At 44.6% G+C, this 19,036-nt stretch overlaps 2 protein-coding genes and 1 long non-coding RNA gene across 7 annotated transcripts; 2 read left to right on the top strand and 1 right to left on the bottom strand.

The window, feature by feature from the left end:
• Positions 1-3: 3 nt before the first annotated feature.
• LOC123481638 lies at positions 4-5,872 on the bottom strand. The gene is made up of 3 exons (XR_006657222.1): positions 5,528-5,872; positions 660-862; positions 4-36 (listed from the first exon to the last, which is right to left on the bottom strand). It is a non-coding gene; the product is annotated as an uncharacterized LOC123481638 (long non-coding RNA).
• Positions 5,100-11,144, top strand: si:ch211-207l14.1 (E3 ubiquitin-protein ligase AIRP1). 4 transcript variants are annotated; one of them, XM_041843336.2, is made up of 5 exons: positions 7,258-8,398; positions 8,615-9,106; positions 9,918-10,151; positions 10,271-10,369; positions 10,458-11,144. In XM_041843336.2, exons 1-5 carry the CDS (start codon positions 8,279-8,281, stop codon positions 10,566-10,568), a joined length of 1,056 nt encoding a protein of 351 aa, XP_041699270.1. In that variant the 5' UTR covers positions 7,258-8,278; the 3' UTR covers positions 10,569-11,144. The 4 variants fall into 4 exon arrangements, with proteins under 4 accessions (XP_041699271.1, XP_041699269.2, XP_041699270.1 ...); XM_041843337.2 differs by lacking the exons at positions 7,258-8,398; positions 8,615-9,106 and adding an exon at positions 5,100-5,307; XM_041843335.2 differs by having other exon boundaries at positions 7,255-9,106; positions 9,918-10,162.
• A 118-nt stretch (positions 11,145-11,262) lies between these two features.
• Positions 11,263-16,733, top strand: LOC121536043 (vesicle transport protein SFT2B). 2 transcript variants are annotated; one of them, XM_041843326.2, is made up of 8 exons: positions 11,263-11,496; positions 11,734-11,823; positions 12,679-12,764; positions 12,989-13,070; positions 13,389-13,424; positions 13,587-13,645; positions 14,321-14,350; positions 15,054-16,733. In XM_041843326.2, the coding sequence occupies exons 1-8, from the start codon at positions 11,431-11,433 to the stop codon at positions 15,091-15,093; spliced, it is 489 nt and encodes a 162-aa protein (XP_041699260.1). In that variant the 5' UTR covers positions 11,263-11,430; the 3' UTR covers positions 15,094-16,733. The 2 variants fall into 2 exon arrangements, with proteins under 2 accessions (XP_041699260.1, XP_041699261.1); XM_041843327.2 differs by lacking the exons at positions 14,321-14,350; positions 15,054-16,733 and adding an exon at positions 14,209-14,314.
• The last annotated feature ends 2,303 nt before the right edge of the window (positions 16,734-19,036 follow it).

The following is a 19,036-nucleotide window of genomic DNA, read 5'->3' as shown; positions in this document are numbered from 1 at the left end:
GGAGGCGACGTTCTCACCTATCCACTCCTGGGACATCTGCAACACGGACCGATCGGGAGGTCCGTTTAGAATTACTCAAGGCACAGATTTGCAAGGCACAGAGGTGAACTTCTGATTTGCAGCACATGGAAAATACTGTGTAGGTTACTGCTAGAAGAAATGCATGTGGCCTCCAGAGTGGCGCAGCGGTTTAAGGCACTACATCGCAGTGCTAGAGGCGTCACTATACATCCGGGTTCGATCCCGGGCTGTGTCGCAGCCGGCCGCAACCGGGAGAACCATGAGGTGGCGCACAATTGGCCCAGCGTCTTCTGGGTTAGGGGAGAATTTTGGCCGGCTGGGATGTCCTTGTCCCATCGCGCTCTAGCAACTCCTTGTGGAGGCCGGGCGCATGCACGCTGACTTCAGTCGCCAGCTATACGTGTTTCCTCCGACACATTGGTGCGGCTGGCTTCCGGGTTAAGCGAGCAGTGTGTCAAGAAGCAGTGCGGCTTGGCGGGGTCGTGTTTCGGAGGACGCATGGCTCTCGACCTTTGCCTCTCCCGAGTCCATACGGGAGTTGCAGAGATGGGACAAGACTGTAACTACAAATTGGGGAGAAAAAGGGGCAAAAAGTACAAACGTTTTTTGTTGTTGAAGAAACGCATGCACACACACACCTTTGCTCTGAGGCCCAGAAGCAGTACTGCTCTCTGCCTGTCAGTCAGTAGTTCTGGAACTGCCTCTGTGATCAAACACACAAAGTCCTCCAGCTTCCCATAATGCTCCAAACTCCGCCGCTCCACCACCTGCCACATGACCGCTGACATCAGACGCAGCGGTGGCACCAGGAGTCTCAGAGAGGAGAGAGGGAGGGGGCCATCTGTGGGGAAAGAAAAGAGGGGGAGGTAAGTATGTATAGACAGGCAGGCTACACAAAGCACATATTGGCCCGGTTTGAATAATTCTTGCGTGTCCAGCCTGAGATTGGAATGTTAGGAGTTCGATCCCTAGCCAAGTCATACCAAAGACTGTAAAAATGGGACCAGATGCGTCTCTGCTTCGCACTCAGCAATGGATTGTGGGTAAGGCCCTGCGATAGACTAGTGTCCTGTCCAACGGGAGTACACATCAAGCTGCCTCACGCTTCAGAAAACAGGAGATACAGTGGCTTGCAAAGTATACACCCCCCTTAGCATTTTTCCTATTTTGTTGCCTTACAACCTGGAATTAAAATGGATATTTGGGGGGGTTGTATCGTTTGATTTACACAACATGCCTACCACTTTGAAGATGCAAAATATTTTTTTATTGTGAAACAGACAAGAAATAAGACAAAGAAACAGAAAACTTGAGCGTGCATAACTATTCACCCCCCCAAAGTCAATACTTTGTAGAGCCACCTTTTGCAGCAATTACAGCTGCAAGTCTCTTGGGGTATGTCTCTATAAGCTTGGCACATCTAGCCACTGGGATGTTTGCCCATTCTTCAAGGCAAAACTGCTCCAGCTCCTTCAAGTTGGATGGTTCCGCTGATGAGAGGTGTTGGGTTTGCACCAGACATAGCGTTTTCCTTGATGGCCAAAAAGCTCAATTTTAGTCTCATTTGACCAGAGTACCTTCTACCATATGTTTGGGGAGTCTCCCACATGCCTTTTGGCAAACACCAAACGTGTTTGCTTATTTTTTTCTTTAAGCAATGGCTTTTTTCTGGCCACTCTTCCGTAAAGCCCAGCTCTGTGGAGTGTGTGGCTTAAAGTGGTCCTATGGACAGATACTCCAATCTCCGCTGTGGAGCTTTGCAGCTCCTTCTGGGTTATCTTTGGTGCCTCTCTGATTAATGCCCTCCTTGCCTGGTCCATGAGTTTTGGGTGGGCGGCCCTCTCTTGGCAGGTTTGTTGTGGTGCCATATTCTTTCCATTTTTTATAATGGATTTAATGGTGCTCCGTGGACGTTCAAAGTTTCTGGTATTTTTTAATAACCCAACCCTGATCTGTAGTTCTCCACAACTTTGTCCCTGACCTGTTTGGAGAGCTCCTTGGTCTTCATGGTACCGCTTGCTTGGTGGTGCCCCTTGCTTAGTGGTGTTGCAGACTCTGGGGCCTTCCAGAACAGGTGTATATATACTGATCATTTCACTTCACCAATTTCACTATTTTGTGTATGTCCATTACATCAAATCCAAATAAAAATCCATTTAAATTACAGGTTGTAATGCAACAAAATAGGAAAAACGCCAAGGGGGATGAATACTTTTGCAAGGCACTGTAGGCTCATGCAAGGCTACTTACTTACTTACTTTATAGTACAGCAGTGCATACTTCAAAGAAGGATGGAAGTTAGGTGAGATGCAAGTGTTCAAACACATTTCACCATATCCAAGAATCACACCACTTGTTTTCACTGTTAATAGCTCTGGTCTAGGACATCAGAGGGACGCGCTAACGCCCTGGACCAGAGCTACAGTGTGAGCTGTACTGGCCAAGTATGGGTACCTGCATATATTGAGTGTCTGAAAGTGAGCATTGCTAAATAAGTGGGAGGATCAACATAAGCAGGTATATGGAAACCTAACAGCTAATTAGGCAGATTGGTTGCCATTCAAGATCATTTTGCCTGGCTGCTTGCTGCTTCCTTATAGTGTTTTAGCTAAACTGGTTAGGCAGGTTAGGATAATAACGTGGGCGGTTAGGATAATTACCTTGGCAGGTTAGGATAATTAACGTGGCAGGTTTAGAAGAACTAGTCTAGCACGTTGGGAGAATGAGGTTAAGGTTAGGAAAAGGGTTAGGTTTAAAGGCAATTTATGCTTGATCCGAAAATGTGGTGGGAGGCTTCCTATGGAGGGTGTGACGCAATTTCGGAGCCTACGGAGGCATGCAGAGGCCAAATCAAGCTCCATACCGCTTTGCCGTGCACCTTTCAAATAGTATAACAATGCGGTGGCGCTGTATAGCTCCGCATTGACATGATTGGTTGACAGTAGGTGAGGGCAGGAGGTTCTGTACAAACACAAACTCACTTCCTTGACAACTTCCTTGGGGGGGGGAGATGGCGGAAGTGGATGCTGAATTCGAATAAAACAGCGAGTCGAGCAAAGTTGGTGGTGACGAATGTTCTGAATGGACAACAGTAGCAGCGAAAACAGGAACCAAAAGGAAATTGTCTAAAATTGGAGTGGAGGATACGTGTATGAATGACAATGAATCACTTCTTGTTAAGTAAGGATGAATATGTGCGAAACCCGTTTGAGGTGTCGAAGATGGTGAAGTGGAGTCTGTCAGAGTGACCAGGAGTGGTCTTATTTTGATTCAATGTATTTCTGAAGATTAGAGGAAGATTGCAATGAGCCTCAAAAGAATCCAGACAACAGAAGTTTTGTGTTTTGAACTTCGGAGTAGAGCAACCGTCAAAGGAGTCATCTCAGGTGACGACGGATGTTCAGGTTGAATACCTGAAGAAACAATTCCTGGTGTTCTTGGTGCCCGGCGCCTGACCCGCTGGGTGAATGGAGAAAAAGAAGAAAGTCTGTCGGTTCTGTAGTTTTTTGCTAAAGAGCAAATCTACGCATGTGAAGCTTGGTTATGTAAGACACGCTGTAAGAGCTTTCGTCCTCAAACCATTGCAGTGTAAGAATTGTAAAGGATTTGGCTATGTTTCAAGTGTGTGCAGACAGACAGATTATATTGAAGAATGGTGTGTAGAAGGACGACGGTGTTGCAATTGTGGTGTGGATCATGATCCCGAGTTCCTGGAGTGCCCTGTAAGGCCGAAGGAGATTGAGGTGCCAAAAGATAGAGCGGTCAATCGAATTTCCTATGCGGAGGCGATTAAAATAATTGAGAAAACAAGTGATGCTAGTGAAGATATGGTAGCGGACGCACCACAGCCTGTAGTAAATGTTTGCTGCCAGTCAAAAGATACCCTGTGTGTTAACATTGTGGATTTTGTGGCGTTCATTGCCACAGTTATAAACTGTACGGCACAAGTCTCAAAGAAGTCTAAGAAACTGGACATTGTTGTGGTTTGGGCAGAAAAGTTTTTGGAACTTAAGGATTTTACATCTGAAGACTTGCAAGGGGTACTGTGTAGCTCAGTTGGTAGAGCATGGCGCTTGCAACGCCAGGGTTGTGGGTTCGATTCCCACGGGGGGCCAGTATGAAAATAAATGTATGAAAATGTATGCACTCACTAACTGTAAGTCGCTCTGGATAAGAGCGTCTGCTAAATGACTAAAATGTCAAATGTACTGGCGCCGGAAGACCCGCCCTCCCAGGTTCCCCTTGAGCCTGTTTAGGGATCAGATCTGTTTTATTTTTTTAACATAAAAGTTGTTTGATTTAGTTTAGTTTATTATTAAATGATTTGGTAGTTTGGTAGTTTTTTTGGTATTTTGTTCCATTTTGGGGAATCCTGTTTACATCCCGCACAGTAGGTGTGATCGCCAATATAGCATAGAAGAAGAAGAAGAAGAAGAAGAAGAAGAAGAAGAAGAAGAATTCCTTCACAACAGCTCTGCGCCATAGATAGAACAATGAGACAGATATTTTACCGGATGTATAAATGTGAGGCATCCGCTTGGCGTTTCCACTCACTACAAGCCCAGTGGCCGGCAGTGGGAGAAGATGGGAATAGATGGAACGAGATAGATTTTGGTCAATTAAATATTTGATCTCAATACAGTTTTCTGTTCCCAAAACTATAATATGTTACGAACAGAGTGGAGTAAGTTTTGTAGACTTTATCCTTTGCCAAAGTAAAAAAAAATGCGTTGTTTAGAAGGAATTAAAAGGCTAATTGAGTTGCACATGCGCACTTCAGAGTAGGCGTTCCCTAACGGATATATGCAAATGATGCTGGAACACGCCAATAGGATCTCGCTAGCTCGTGCTTGGCTCTTCCCTCCTCCTTGCTTGTTTTGCCCACTATGACTCATTTGTTCCCATTTGAAACGACGGGCTGTGGTCTATCTTGGTTTACTTATAACAATCTTTGTCTGCGCTGTTCGGCGAAGCGCATGAATGCCCTGACTTCTGCAGAGGCCATATCACCCCGTAAATGCTGCTTGGCCAATGCAGACGTCGGATTGACCATGCAAAAGGTTAGCTAAAATGCTACAAGGAAGCAGCCACGCGAAACGTTATTGAGTGACAACCAATCTGCCCAATTAGCTGTTAGGTTTCCATATACCCGCTTATGTTGATCCTCCCGCTTATTTCGCAACGCCCACTCATCGTGTGCAGTTACCCATGACTCGTAGCTACTGGTTGGCAAACGTTGTGCATAGGCCACAACACGACCCGAGTGACACTACCAAGCAAGTACGAGTGAGTATCTTTTACAGTTAACCCCACATTTCGCAGGAGATGCACTGAAATTGAGTGTGCAATTTTAGCTAGCTAACGTTAGCTAGCCTATATTTGATACCTAGACTAGAGATAAAGAACTCATACCAGCGGAAGCTAACTTTAGCTAATAGCTAAACTACACCCACAACGGCCTGCTTCCACCGACAGCTTGATTAGTAAGAGCAATCTATATAGCTACCTTGCCACAATCTTTACAGGAATGCATACCCATATTGCTGCCCCGTGGAAATCTTATATGCAGTCTTTTAGTCGTATTTTACAAATGTTGATTGAAGAGGCAAGGCTAGCTGCTCGTTTCCTCGTAAACTGTTGATGAACCGGAAGTTGTTAGAGCGGCAGATAGCCAGCGTGCGTTCTGCGACTCACAACAACAACAAAGCTGATGGATGTTGATAATCAACCAACTTAGGCACGTAACTAGCTAACTTGCAAAACATTTTCCTACTTTTATTGTCTCAGTCATTGGTTTTTGTCAAGTTACGAACTAGCTAACCATGTTTTTCTTGTTATTTTATTTTTTTACCTCAAGACCGTCACTACATGGTATTTAGTGAGACGATCCTATCAGATCTTGTCCACCACGTAACATCACCAGCGGGAGAGCCTTACCTGGGACAGCACATCAGAATCCTAGACTCTCCCCTTTCACTTTGGGCCAAAATGGTCCTCTTTTGACCGAATCATCAAAAGCTTCCTTTCAAGTGCTACAGGAGGACACACCAGAGAAAATGGACAATCAACACACAGATATACTGCAGGTGCAAATAAAGCAGGAGGATGGAGAAGAGCCTCACGATACAGAGGACAGTCTCAAGAGTTCTAATACCAGAGAACAGAAGCCTTGTCACATCTGCCCTGATTGTGGTAAAAGTTATACCCGTTCAGATAATCTTAAAACACACCAGAAAATTCATATGACAGAGAGACCGTACCTCTGCTCTGAGTGTGGTAAAGGTTTTACCCGTACGGATCATCTGAAATCACACCTGAAAACGCATGAAAGAAAAAAAGAAGAAACTAAAACACCCGTGTACTGATTGTGTGAAAGGCTTTGTCCATTTGGAGCAGCTTGAAAAACATCTTCAAAAAAATCACCTAACACACAAGGAAAAGAAACCTCACAGCTGTCCAAGGTGTGACGAGAGCTTTTCTGACCTGGAAGAACTAACAACACACTTACCAGTACATACCGAAGAGCTGGCCCTCTACTGCTCTGACTGCGGCAAGCGGTTCTTACACAAAGGAAAATTTGAAAGACACAAGAGAGTACACAGTGGACAAATGCCATACATATGCACTCACTGTGGGGAGGGTTTTACACAGGCACACAGTTTGAAACATCACCAGCGAATACACACTGGGGAGAAACCCTACCTCTGCAACGAGTGTGGGGAGAGTTTCAGACATGATGCAACGTACAGGAGACACAAGCGCAAACACGAGCTACCACCCTCTGAAAAGAAAGCCTATCCTTGCTCAGTATGTGGGAAGACTTTTACCCGCTCTGATGGAGTGATGAGGCATCTGAGAAGGTTCCATTATGGAGAGAGAGCTCTCCAGTGCTCCTGCTGCGACAAACGATTCTTTCAACAGGACACACTAACCACACACATGAGAATTCACACTGGAGAGAAACCGTACAGTTGCTCTGACTGTGGGAGAAGCTTCTCACAAGATGGCGACCGAAAGAAACACCAGAAGAGGCACCACACTGGAGAGGGTACTTCACCTCTGACCCTCCATGTGGATGGTACAGAGACACACACACTATAACAGAGACATTCACACTAACAGACAGTAACAGGCAGACTCAAGACACAAAAACAGCACAGCGGGCAAACCAGGTTGCAATGAAATAATATTTGTTGTGGATGTGTGTGTGTGTGATAGCATGTGTTTTTCTGTTCTCTCTCCCCCCCCCTCCCTGTCTCTCTCGCTCTCTGTCTCTCTCTAGTTTAATTAGAGTTCATTGGCAAGGCTAATTTTAGCCCAACTTCTCACTGTTTGTAAGATGCTTACTGCTTATTGCAGCTACTTAAGTGATCATCCCCCACTCTGTTACTCTCTGTTACCCCTCTATTCATCCCCCACTCCGTTACTCTCTGTTACCCCTCTATTCATCCCCCACTCCGTTACTCTCTGTTACCCCTCTATTCATCCCCAACTCGTTACTCTCTGTTACCCCTCTATTCATCCCCCACTCCGTTACTCTCTGTTACCCCTCTATTCATCCCCAACTCGTTACTCTCTGTTACCCCTCTATTCATCCCCCCACTCCATTACTCTCTGTTACCCCTCTATTCATCCCCCACTCCGTTACTCTCTGTTACCCCTCTATTCATCCCTCACTCCATTATTCTGTTACTCCTCTATTAGTCCACCTCTCTGCTACCTTTTCTGTTCACCCTTCTCTTCATTCATCTCCCCATTATCCTTCTCTTTACCCAAATGAATCCACAAAAACAAACTGGTATTCCTCTTCATTCTATATCTCTAACCTCCTCCCCTTTCCCTGTGCCTCCCCCTGTCAGCCCTGCGTTAACCAGATTACAGAGGATTTTCTGCTATTAACACGCTGTTGGGGCCATGGCCTAGCAGTGTATTGTGGTGTCCAGCTTAGCCACACACACCAAACAGATGGTACAATATGAGAGGGAAAGAGAGCGAGAACTACCTCACCACTGATCTGGGTAGAGGGAAACAGGCAGCGATGTGATCGGACAAAGGCCCAGCACGCAGCAGCAAATCCAACCTGAAAGTGTCTAGCTATAGCCTCCATATTCTATAGCCTCCATCTTCTAGCCTTAGCCTATCTATACTTCCCCTTGTCTCAACCCAACCCTCTGTCCCAGCCTCTATTCTACCCCAGCCCTCCTCTGGTACTCCCTGGCCTGGCTCCTGAGTGAGCCTCCACTACCCCCTGCTCCCCATGGCAGGTATCATGGACCCTGAGGATACAATTGGAACAGAACCCAAGGACGAGGATATCATGGAACCTGAGGATAGAATTGGAACAGAGCTGGAGGATAGAATCGTAATGGAACCTGAGGATAGAATTGGAACAGAACTGGAGGATAGAATTGGAACAGAACTGGAGGATAGAATCGTAATGGAAACTGAGGATAGAATTGGAACAGAACTGGAGGATAGAATTGGAACAGAACTGGAGGATAGAATTGGAACAGAACTGGACAATAGAATCGTAATGGAACCTGAGGATAGAATTGGAACAGAACTGGACAATAGAATCGTAATGGAACCTGAGGATAGAATTGGAACAGAACTGGAGGATAGAATCGTAATGGAACCTGAGGATAGAATTGGAACAGAACTGGAGGATAGAATTGTAATGGAACCTGAGGATAGAATTGGAACAGAACTGGACGATAGAATTGTAATGGAACCTGAGGATAGAATTGGAACAGAACTGGACGATAGAATTGGAACAGAACTGGAGGATAGAATCGTAATGGAACCTGAGGATAGAGTGTTCATTGATCCAGAAGGTTCAGATGCTGAGGAGCCAGATGGGATTCTCAATGAGCCAGAAGATCCAGAGGAGCAACAGGAGGAAGATGATGAAGAGGATAATGATAACATATTTGCCACACTGATGGGCCGCTACAAGAAAGCAGCAGAACAGGAGGACAATGATAAAGGGGTGGAGAAAAGAGAGGCAGTGATAGAGGAGAGGAAGAACAGCTTCGAACGACAAGCTCCACCACGGGCTGACCGGCGGCAATCCCTACCCTGTCCGGTGAGTCTGTGTACGTGTGAGATGCTGTTGTAGAGGAATCTGCTTTGTCTTTGGGAGTTGTATACACAGAGCTTTAGGAGTGAGATTTGAGGGGGAGGGTCAGAGCTAGGGCTGCTGGGTTTGACCACTGACACTCATTACAGTCACAGTCACTCCACCAGGATCCTTTACCACCCACCGACCCACCACAGGGCTCTTCAGCTCCTGGCCTGGAGCCCAAAGTACAGGTAGATAGCCATGTCCTCTTTCTCACGCTCAGTGTTATAGGAGTTTCCAGGTGAACAAGAAGGAGAGCAGTCGTAGGGTAAAGTCAATCAAAAATCTATCCGGTTTATTACAAGTTGCAACCGGGAGACACCACCCAGCACAGAAGCAGAGGAAATGTCTAACTGGCCTCTTGGAGACCTGCCCTTTTTATATCCTAATCAGACAGCAACAAATGTTCTGTAAACAGCAGCCAGAGAGATTTGATGGAAGTCAAAACAAAAAGGCAGTGACTGTCAGCCAGAGAAATAAAAGTCATCCCATTGCTTTGTTGTGCCTTAGCCACAGCCAGGGGACAGGAACTCTAATAGGATTAGAATAGGCTGAAGAGCTAAAGAGCTACAGAGCAGGAGCATCATTTAGACACACACACACACACCTCCCTCCGGTGTGAGGGTATGTTTACTTGAGTTCCTCCTGTTGTGAATTCGGATGCATTTACTGAATTATCTGTCTCTCACCCCCCCACTCTCCCGTCATCTCTCTCTCTGTTTTTATATCTCTCTCTCTATATATATATCTGTGTTTCTCTCTGTTTCTCTCTCAGGCTCAACTCACAGCGATGATGCAGTTGTCTCATCTCCACAACGCTACCAGGGCCCCGTCACCCGCCAGGCCAAACTCCCTGCAATGCATCTCGTCCACTGAGGATCCTGGCTGCCCGAAACCAGCCAATATGGAGCGACGATCCTCCATGATTCCATCCACCATTCCAGAGCTGGCCGGAATGCCAAAGATTAAAATGCAAACACGGTTCCGCAGGCGGAATGTCATGTCTCTGGTAGGCTTGCGGTATGTGTGTGTGTGATGGCCAGGTTGGGGTCTTTCTGAGAACACCGCTTTAGTCTAATTCCATTCAATTAACACTTTGTTAACAGTAAATCTGTGTGTGTGTTGCAGAGCGACGCCGATCGTGTGTGTCTCATCTGCCATGATGACCTGCACAGAGGAGGGAGTGGAATCAGGACGCTGCACTGCTCTCATAGCTTTCACAGTGAGGTAAGAGCAGCTTGACAACACACCCACACACACACACACACTCTCTTTCTCTCTCACACACACTCTTTCTCTCTCTCTCTCCCTGAAGTGTATAGAGGAGTGGCTGTGGAGGAAGCAGGCGTGTCCTACGTGTCGTGTGCAGGTGGTGCTCTTGCCAGAACCACTCTACTGGAGCTCCACTCGGGTCAAAGTACCCTGACAACCACGTAGAACAGTCTAGAACTGGACAGAACCAGCTACAACAGCCTAGAACTGAACAGAACCACCTAGAACAGCTTAGAACTGCCCAGAACTGTCTAGAACTGGACCCAACCTCCCACAACTGCATATAGCTGGAAAGAACAACATAGAACTGCCTAGACCCAGACAGAAATACACAGAACCGGGAAGAACTACCCAGAACTGCAGAGAACCCATGAAGAACTGCAGAAAAACACTCAGAACTGCCTAGAGTAATGAACCGTTCAGAACTGTCTAGATACAGACAGAACTTATCCCTCAAATCTCTATCTAGAGTGCTGTGCTTCTCTGTATTCTCCCAAATCCCAATAATCCAGTATCTTCTAAAATTGTTTGTGTGATAGTGTATGAGTGAAATGTATGGATTTTTTCAAAGGTTTTTCTTATAAGGATTGATTCAACCTGTGTTTATCTCAAGATTTAACGTTTGTTTAGTCGATTAGGGCATTTACATTTTTACATTGTATCCTATCTTTGTCTTTGTTTTTGCCAAGTCCTTGAATAAAATACTTGGTTGTTCTAATTGTAAAATGCATGCTAAATTGCATTATCTTTGATTACTGTGTACTCCTGTGAAGGTTTCCACCACAAATATAAGGCTCTGCTGCCACCTTTTGTTATTGTGGTACTGCAGTTAGCCCCAGCCCGCCTCGTCTCCGTGGTTACACTGGCGGAAGTTTTCGCAATCCACCTGCTGCACTCGCACTTCGAACAGGAAAAATAGCTCGACAAATCGATATTTTGAATTCCTAAAAACTAAGCTAATCGAAGCCACGGGAAAGTTCTAGAACAAGCTACATTCTATCCCTGTCTCAACTTTCATGGACAAACTAAAGAAAGTTTTGAGTGGCCAAGATGGCAACAATGATGACGGCGACATATTGCAAGTAGGTACTTTTTCTAGATAGCTAGCTACTGTAGTTAGCTAATATGTTTTTTACCCTAAATAATAGCTAGCTAAGTTTGGCTTTATCGCTAAGCCGTTTGCCAAGCGTGCTTTATCTACGTTAATACGAGTACAGTTGCTTAGCAATAACATAGTTGCTAGAAACACTTGCTAGCTAGGTCAATGATATCCATGTTTTATAGCTATGTTGTTTATAAATGGTGCGGTGTTGACACAGGCGGCGAACCAAGCCTCCACCCTGGGCTGGGGCACGCGTATGAAGGGCTTTATCGCATGTTTTGTGCTCGGGGTCTTGTGTTCCATTCTGGTGAGTCGTCATCTCTCTCCCATTATTTCAGCATTGCTCTGACTGTAAATTATGTTTGTCACAGTCAGTCAGACTTGGAACAAACCAAGTGTTTCCCCAAACCTCATTCAGTAAGCAAGTTCACATAGCTATGTATTTATTCCAGAAAGTACGGGGGGGGGGTTGATCTCTGAGAAATTAAAAACTGTCTTTAGAGGTCTAGACACGAAGGGCAACTAGAATGTGTCTACAGCAATATAAGGGTCGTTTGGGCCCCAGTGATAGTGTCTACAGCAATATAAGGGTCGTTTGGGCCCCAGTGATAGTGTCTACAGTAATATAAGGGTCGTTTGGGCCCCAGTGATAGTGTCTACAGTAATATAAGGGTTGTTTGGGCCCCAGTGATAGTGTCTACAGTAATATAAGGGTCGTTTGGGCCCCAGTGATAGTGTCTACAGTAATATAAGGGTCGTTTGGGCCCCAGTGATAGTGTCTACAGTAATATAAGGGTCGTTTGGGCCCCAGTGATAGTGTCTATAGTAATATAAGGGTCGTTTGGGCCCCCAGTGATAGTGTCTACAGTAATATAAGGGTCGTTTGGGCCCCAGTGATAGTGTCTACAGTAATATGAGGGTCGTTTGAGCCCCAGTGATAGTGTCTACAGTAATATAAGGGTTGTTTGGGCCCCAGTGATAGTGTCTACAGTAATATAAGGGTCGTTTGGGCCCCAGTGATAGTGTCTACAGTAATATAAGGGTTGTTTGGGCCCCAGTGATAGTGTCTACAGTAATATAAGGGTTGTTTGGGCCCCAGTGATAGTGTCTACAGTAGAATAGGGGTCTACGCTAAATTGTCCATCCTCTTACCTGGTGGCAGGGGACATGCTTGCTGTGGATTCCAAGGGGTGGTCTGATTCTGTTTGCCGTGCTGTACACACTCGGCAACGTTGCCTCTCTGTGCAGGTGAGTAGAGTTTTGTTGAGCGTGAGTGTATGTGAGTGGGTGTATGTGTGGCTTATGTGGGCTTTTACAAAACAGTTAGGCCTATTTTAGATTTAAGCTATCCGGGGGACCCTCGTCCAGTTTTTTAACACCTAACGTGCACATGATACAGCAATGAAATTTGTAGTGCATTTGTACGTTGCTACAATAAAGTCAGTGTAGTAAAATAATGTGTGTATTCTCAGCACTATGTTCCTGATGGGACCCCTTAATCAGCTGAAGAGGATGTGTGCCAAAGAAAGAGCGCTGGCCACAGCTATCATGCTGGTGAGAACACACAACACACACGCACACAGTTTGGTTTGCTATCCTTGTGGGGACCAAAAACGTATTCCCGTTCAAAATACTATTTTCCCTAACCCTAACTTATAAACCTAACCTCTAACCCTAATTGTAACCCTAACTCTAACTCCTAAGCCTAAAATAGGAGACCGGCAAAATGTCCCCACTTGTCTGAATTTTCCATGTTTTACTATCTTTGTGAGGACTTCTGGTCCCCACAAGGATAGTAAAACCAAAAAAACACACACAGTTCTTGTTCATTAATTCCACGCTGATTGTCTCTCCTTAATTCTCTCCTCATAGACATGTCTGGTGCTAACTATGTGTTCTGCTTTCTGGGTGAGTATAACACACACACACACGATACATATCCTGCACCTGTTGTGTTATCAACTACCTGTCTTTTTTAGCTAGTATGTTTCTCATTTAAACTTTGTCTTACATTGTTCCACCTCAAAGTATGTCTAGCTGAGTCCTGAGGGCTTCTCTCTCTCTCTACAGTGGAAGAATAATGGTCTAGCCTTACTCTTCTGTATTCTACAGTTTCTGGCCTTCGCTTGGTGAGTGACACACACACACACACACACACACACACATCCTTGAGTAATGTCCTTCCTTTAGTGTGTGTGTATTACGCACATCCCTACAGTCTGCAGACTGAGTGACACACACACACACACACACACGCCCGGAGTTGTTCTGTGCTGATGGCTTTTTGGCAGGCAGCTCAATGCCAGGTCCTTATTTGTAACTGAAAACAGAGTAATTATGGCCATAGCTTTTAGCCTGGCTAATCACACCACGACTAATGCAGCTAGCTTTGTTCTCTCAAGCACCTCCTTCACAAAGACAGGAGATGCATATATACACACACACACACACACACTCACACTCTCTCTTGCCCACACACACTCTGAAATACACACAGATGCACACACATTCATGTACACGCTCTCTCACTCACTCACTCTCTCACACTCTCTCTCTCACACACACACACACACACACATACAGGGATACACACATGTGCAATTAGTTTACAGACATACACAAACATCATTAAAATAACTTACACAAACACTGTAACACAACAAACACTCATGCATATACTCTGTTTTCACAGACTCTCTGCCACTGACACACTTCAGATAAAGACCTTATCCAGCCCTTTGCTGTGTATGATGTAGCCTTCAGTGTGACTTCAGGTTGTCTTATACTATACTGTGGTGTTTCAGGTATGGCCTGTCCTACATTCCATTCGCAAGGTGAGTGTTGGTTTACAGTAACTACCGGTCCACCTCTGTCCATAGCCTTAAGCACTATTGGTTTACAGTAACTACCGGTCCACCTCTGTCCATAGCCTTAAGCCCTATTGGTTTACAGTAACTACCGGTCCACCTCTGTCTATAGCCTTAAGCCCTATTGGTTTACAGTAACTACCGGTCCACCTCTGTCCATAGCCTTAAGCACTATTGGTTTACAGTAACTACTGGTCCACCCCTGTCCATAGCCTTAAGCCCTATTGGTTTACAGTAACTACCGGTCCACCTCTGTCCATAGCTTTAAGCACTATTGGTTTACAGTAACTACTGGTCCACCCCTGTCCATAGCCTTAAGCACTATTGGTTTACAGTAACTACCGGTCCACCTCTGTCCATAGCCTTAAGCACTATTGGTTTACAGTAACTACCGGTCCACCTCTGTCCATAGCCTTAAGCACTATTGGTTTACAGTAACTACCGGTCCACCTCTGTCCATAGCCGTAAGCCCTATTGGTTTACAGTAACTACCGGTCCACCTCTGTCCATAGCCTTAAGCCCTATTCACACGGAACCAGTATTACATCATCCCTTCCCATTCAGTGATAGTTCAGTCCTAAAGCAACGTTTTTGAAGTCTGAAAACTTCGGACAAACTTTTGACTTTGGAGTGTTTATTCTTTTACTAATGATTGTTTCTTTGTTCACAGAGATGCGGTGATAAAGGCCTTCTCTGTCTGTCTGAAGTGAGGCTGCAATCCTCCCCTTTCTCTCTCCCTCTGAGGGGTTATGACGTGTGTGTGTGTTTGGGGTCGGCTAAAGCCCTCAACTCTCTGGCAAACACACAGACTCCACACAGGTGTGCTGGGCTGGTGCCCACTGAGTAAACACTCGTCACCGAATGCTTTCCAGATCAGAAGTGTACGTGAGGGATGATGTTGTGTAGAGGAATCTGTTTGTGAGGGAAGCCTTATCTTCTCTGTGTGTATATGGTGTGGTGTCTGTGTCCCTTTATGGTCAGTGTCTGTGTCCCTTTTTCTTTGTTTTCCCACACAGTGAGTCCAGCTCATCTTAATGTACCACCTCTGTCATTTCTCTAACTGTAAATCAAACCAGTCCCAAACTATTCAGGTCTATATTTAGGTGCCAACATGGTGTGTCTTCACTAGTTCTTTGTAGGTGTTTATTTACATGTATAAACTGGGTGGTTTGAGCCATTATACCACAGTCCAGGCACTCCGCATTGCGTTGTGCTGAAGAATAGCCCTTAGCCATGGTATATTGGCCATATACCACACCCCCTCGGGCCTTATTGCCTAAATAGGTGTTCACACTGTACAGATGACTCCTGATCATTTCAACGGCTCAGGTCTGGACATCTGTACAGTCAGTAGTACCTAGTTGATTTTTTGCACCTAATCCCAAGTGCACTTACCAGGAGTCTGAATTGAAGTGCCTGCTGTTAAACTTTCTTCTAGCTGGATAGATATAGATACTGGGGAAAAATGAAAGGAAGAACTGCTTCAAGTGCTCTTGAATTGTTCACCTTTTATTTAAAATGTCTGTTTTGTTCAGTTCTTTTTATTTCAACAACATTTCCTGTAAACATGTCTCTTTAACTGCCGTTTTAACTTTCATGGTTAGTTAGTAGTATGATCACTGATTTTGGTTTAATTTTCCACAGGTATTTTAGTTTACGTTATTTCTGTTTTTTAATCATTTCTGGGGGAATTTGTTATTTTTATTTAAATAATGCTTCCTGTTAATATTTCTCTTTAACTGCTGTTTTAACTGTTTCATGGTTAATTTTCTGGCCATAAATAAAATAAATTCTGGATTCAGCTTGCCCTAGTCACGACCATTTCAAACCCTCTCACTGTGTCTGAGTGACTTTTATGTTAACTTGCAAAAGAGAAATGCCTTACTTCACATGATGTAAACCCAGAGAACCGTTTTCTATTGAATCACTGTCTTTTTATACTGTACTACTGTAACTCCCCTGAGTGGCTTCTTTTTCACAAAACCCTCCCCTATAGATGCTTGTTTCATCTGCATAAAGATATGCTATTAAACGCTTGTTTTATAGAATAACATTTTCAATATTCAGGATACATTGTTTTAGGACTACAGTATAGTTAGTCTACTTGTCTAATATACATTTAGTATGAGCCCAAGTAGTTACAGGTTTGGAATAAATATTTTTTTCTGTTGATATACCTTTTTAAAGCATGATTGTTTTTTGTACCATCTTGAATCCATTGAAGATTCAACGCTCATATTTTAAAGTGTAATGATAATGTATTGTGTGACTATGACTCATATTTCATGTCTTATTCTCCCTTGTGTGTGACTCACCATCTTACAACAGAAATAAAATAAATTGTTATATTGTGGAGTGTTTTAATGTTGACTACAGAGTGAGAGAGAGAGTTGTGCCTGCCACCTGTTTTGCCTTGGCTTTGTATGTTCTGATGGGGTCTCACAACGGTCACGACACACACAAACGCATTCCTGGTACAAAAGGTCTAAGGTGTGTGTGTCGTGGGTTTACCTGTGCTTTGCTTCCCACCTTTTGATATTTGCCTCGTGCTCGGTTAATGACGCTCCTTTATGCGTTTTAAATCAGTAAAGCCCCTAATCTCCGCGCTCCGCCCGCCGCTGATTAAACTATCTCTGTCCCCAAACACATTGCTGCAGCTGCGAGCGCACAGGCGGCTCGGTCACACCGCCAGCCCGCGGAGATCGGGTGTCGCTATACGAGCCCTTCCGGACACTGACCTGTACCGTTCGCTCTTGTTCTTCCCTCCTCGGGTGGCCCCCATGTTGCAAGGTGCTTTCTAAGGGCAAGATTGCAGGGCATGGAGCTTCTACTGTGCACAAACAGGTTGAATCAACACCATTTCGAGAGCTTGGTTCTACCTGCAAAAAGATGATTCGGACATAATTTGCTTTAAAGTTCCGAAACCTCATTGGTTTGAATGGTGTCAGAAATGTATATAGTGTATTATTTTGAATTTAACATGAATTGGAGTATTTAGACTACTGTATAGGTAGAGAACATTGAACAGAACAAGGCTATGTCAATGACTACATTTTGACAAAAATGCAGATAGAACTTTATAGTCCCAAAGTCTAGATTTTTTAGACAACACACAGAAGGCTACATTAGTGTAGTCAAAATGGACTGGCTCTGAGCCCACTAGGTCGTCAGACCAAGAGTGTAATGTTCTGGGAAGCTTTTTACGTTTTCAGTCGTTCATTCTTTAACAACCTATCTCCCGTTGTATATGTTTAAGAGCAGGAACGTGGCCTAATTCTGAATTATTATCCGAAAAAATTACCGTAGGAAATTACCTAGGCTATATTTAATTTTCTTCAGAAGCTTTTCTGTGGTTTTGGACGAGAGCGAGGCTTGTTCGATCCGTGCGCTAAAAGCATCTGATTTCTCTCCTTGCCAAGAGTACCTTTAGTTAGACCATTAACCTTAGTCACGAATAATGATTTAGATAATAAGGCTACAGGCCCACGAAAGCGACGTTAGTCTTTTTGTGGAATTGTGATCATTCCGAACGGAAAAGCCAGTCAACTTGGCTTCTGGCCCCCGCCGACGCACACGTTCGCTATCCATGGTGCTGAAAGTTTGCGACTAAAAAGTCACCATACTGACAAAAGTGGTCAAATAGGCGTATGGCATTTCAACGCAAGATGAGAGAGAGCCTGATATTATTGATAGGTCTTTGGATATTTTATAAAGCCCTAAACCTTTTTGAGAGCGGAATCCTGAAGACTTAAAGGGGCTATCCTTAGCTTAGTTGAAACAATAACAAAGTAAAATCCCGCCTCTGTTTTGGTCAAAAGATGAGGGGATGTGCCTGGGGAAATGTAACCACTCCCAAATTCATAGACCAAGCTATGGATGCAAGGACTGATCATCCAAGATATAAACACTGTAGTTTTAAGCATGTTTTGAGGCTATAGGCTACAGTGTTTGTTTACATTTACAATGTTTACAAGCTTAACATTTGGGTTATGTTGAGGTTTTACAGTTGAACTAAGCTCATGAGGCATTTACACGTTATGTTCTTTAAGAATCAATGGGTATATATCATTAATTTGTAAGTCCAAAATTAGATGCAGCAACTGCAAATTGCCCCTTTGAGGTCTAGGCTAGCTCATCAAAGAAAAAGTTATCTCTCTCCCTCCCTCTTCCTCTCTCTTGCTCTTCCTCTCTCACCCCTTTGACAGATGACGCTCTATAAACGGTCAATTAGTGACAGTTGATCACATGACCGGCCGGCGAAACCTGTCTTGTGCTCAGCACCAGTGTCGCATTGATTTTCAACTGCAGCTTATCATCCTCATGGCTAAAACCCCCAAATGGGAAATCATTTGTTTTGTTTCAATTTAACCGATTCTAACGACGTTTTTCCCCCCATCACCTGTTGAGTGAGATATTTAGGCTAATTAGTTATCGATATTTTTTTGGTTTGACCTCATTTTAAACTTTCCTTAGAGAAAAAATCAGTCTTATTTGAGAGGTAGCCTTTAGCCTCGTTCAGGTCCCCAAATGAAGGTTGAGGGTTTGGCAGAAGGTAGCGGCAGGGCTGGGGCTGGGGCTGGGGGTACCCTCTGCCCCGGTCCTGCCAGCCAGTGCTGTATCTCGCGACTGCTAAGCGTGGTGGAGAGCGAGCTG

The sequence above is a fragment of the Coregonus clupeaformis genome, chromosome 22, assembly GCF_020615455.1.
Source record: "Coregonus clupeaformis isolate EN_2021a chromosome 22, ASM2061545v1, whole genome shotgun sequence".
NCBI lineage: Eukaryota > Metazoa > Chordata > Actinopteri > Salmoniformes > Salmonidae > Coregonus > Coregonus clupeaformis.
Note: the sequence above shows the minus strand (reverse complement) of the source record. Positions and strands in the feature narration are given on the sequence as shown.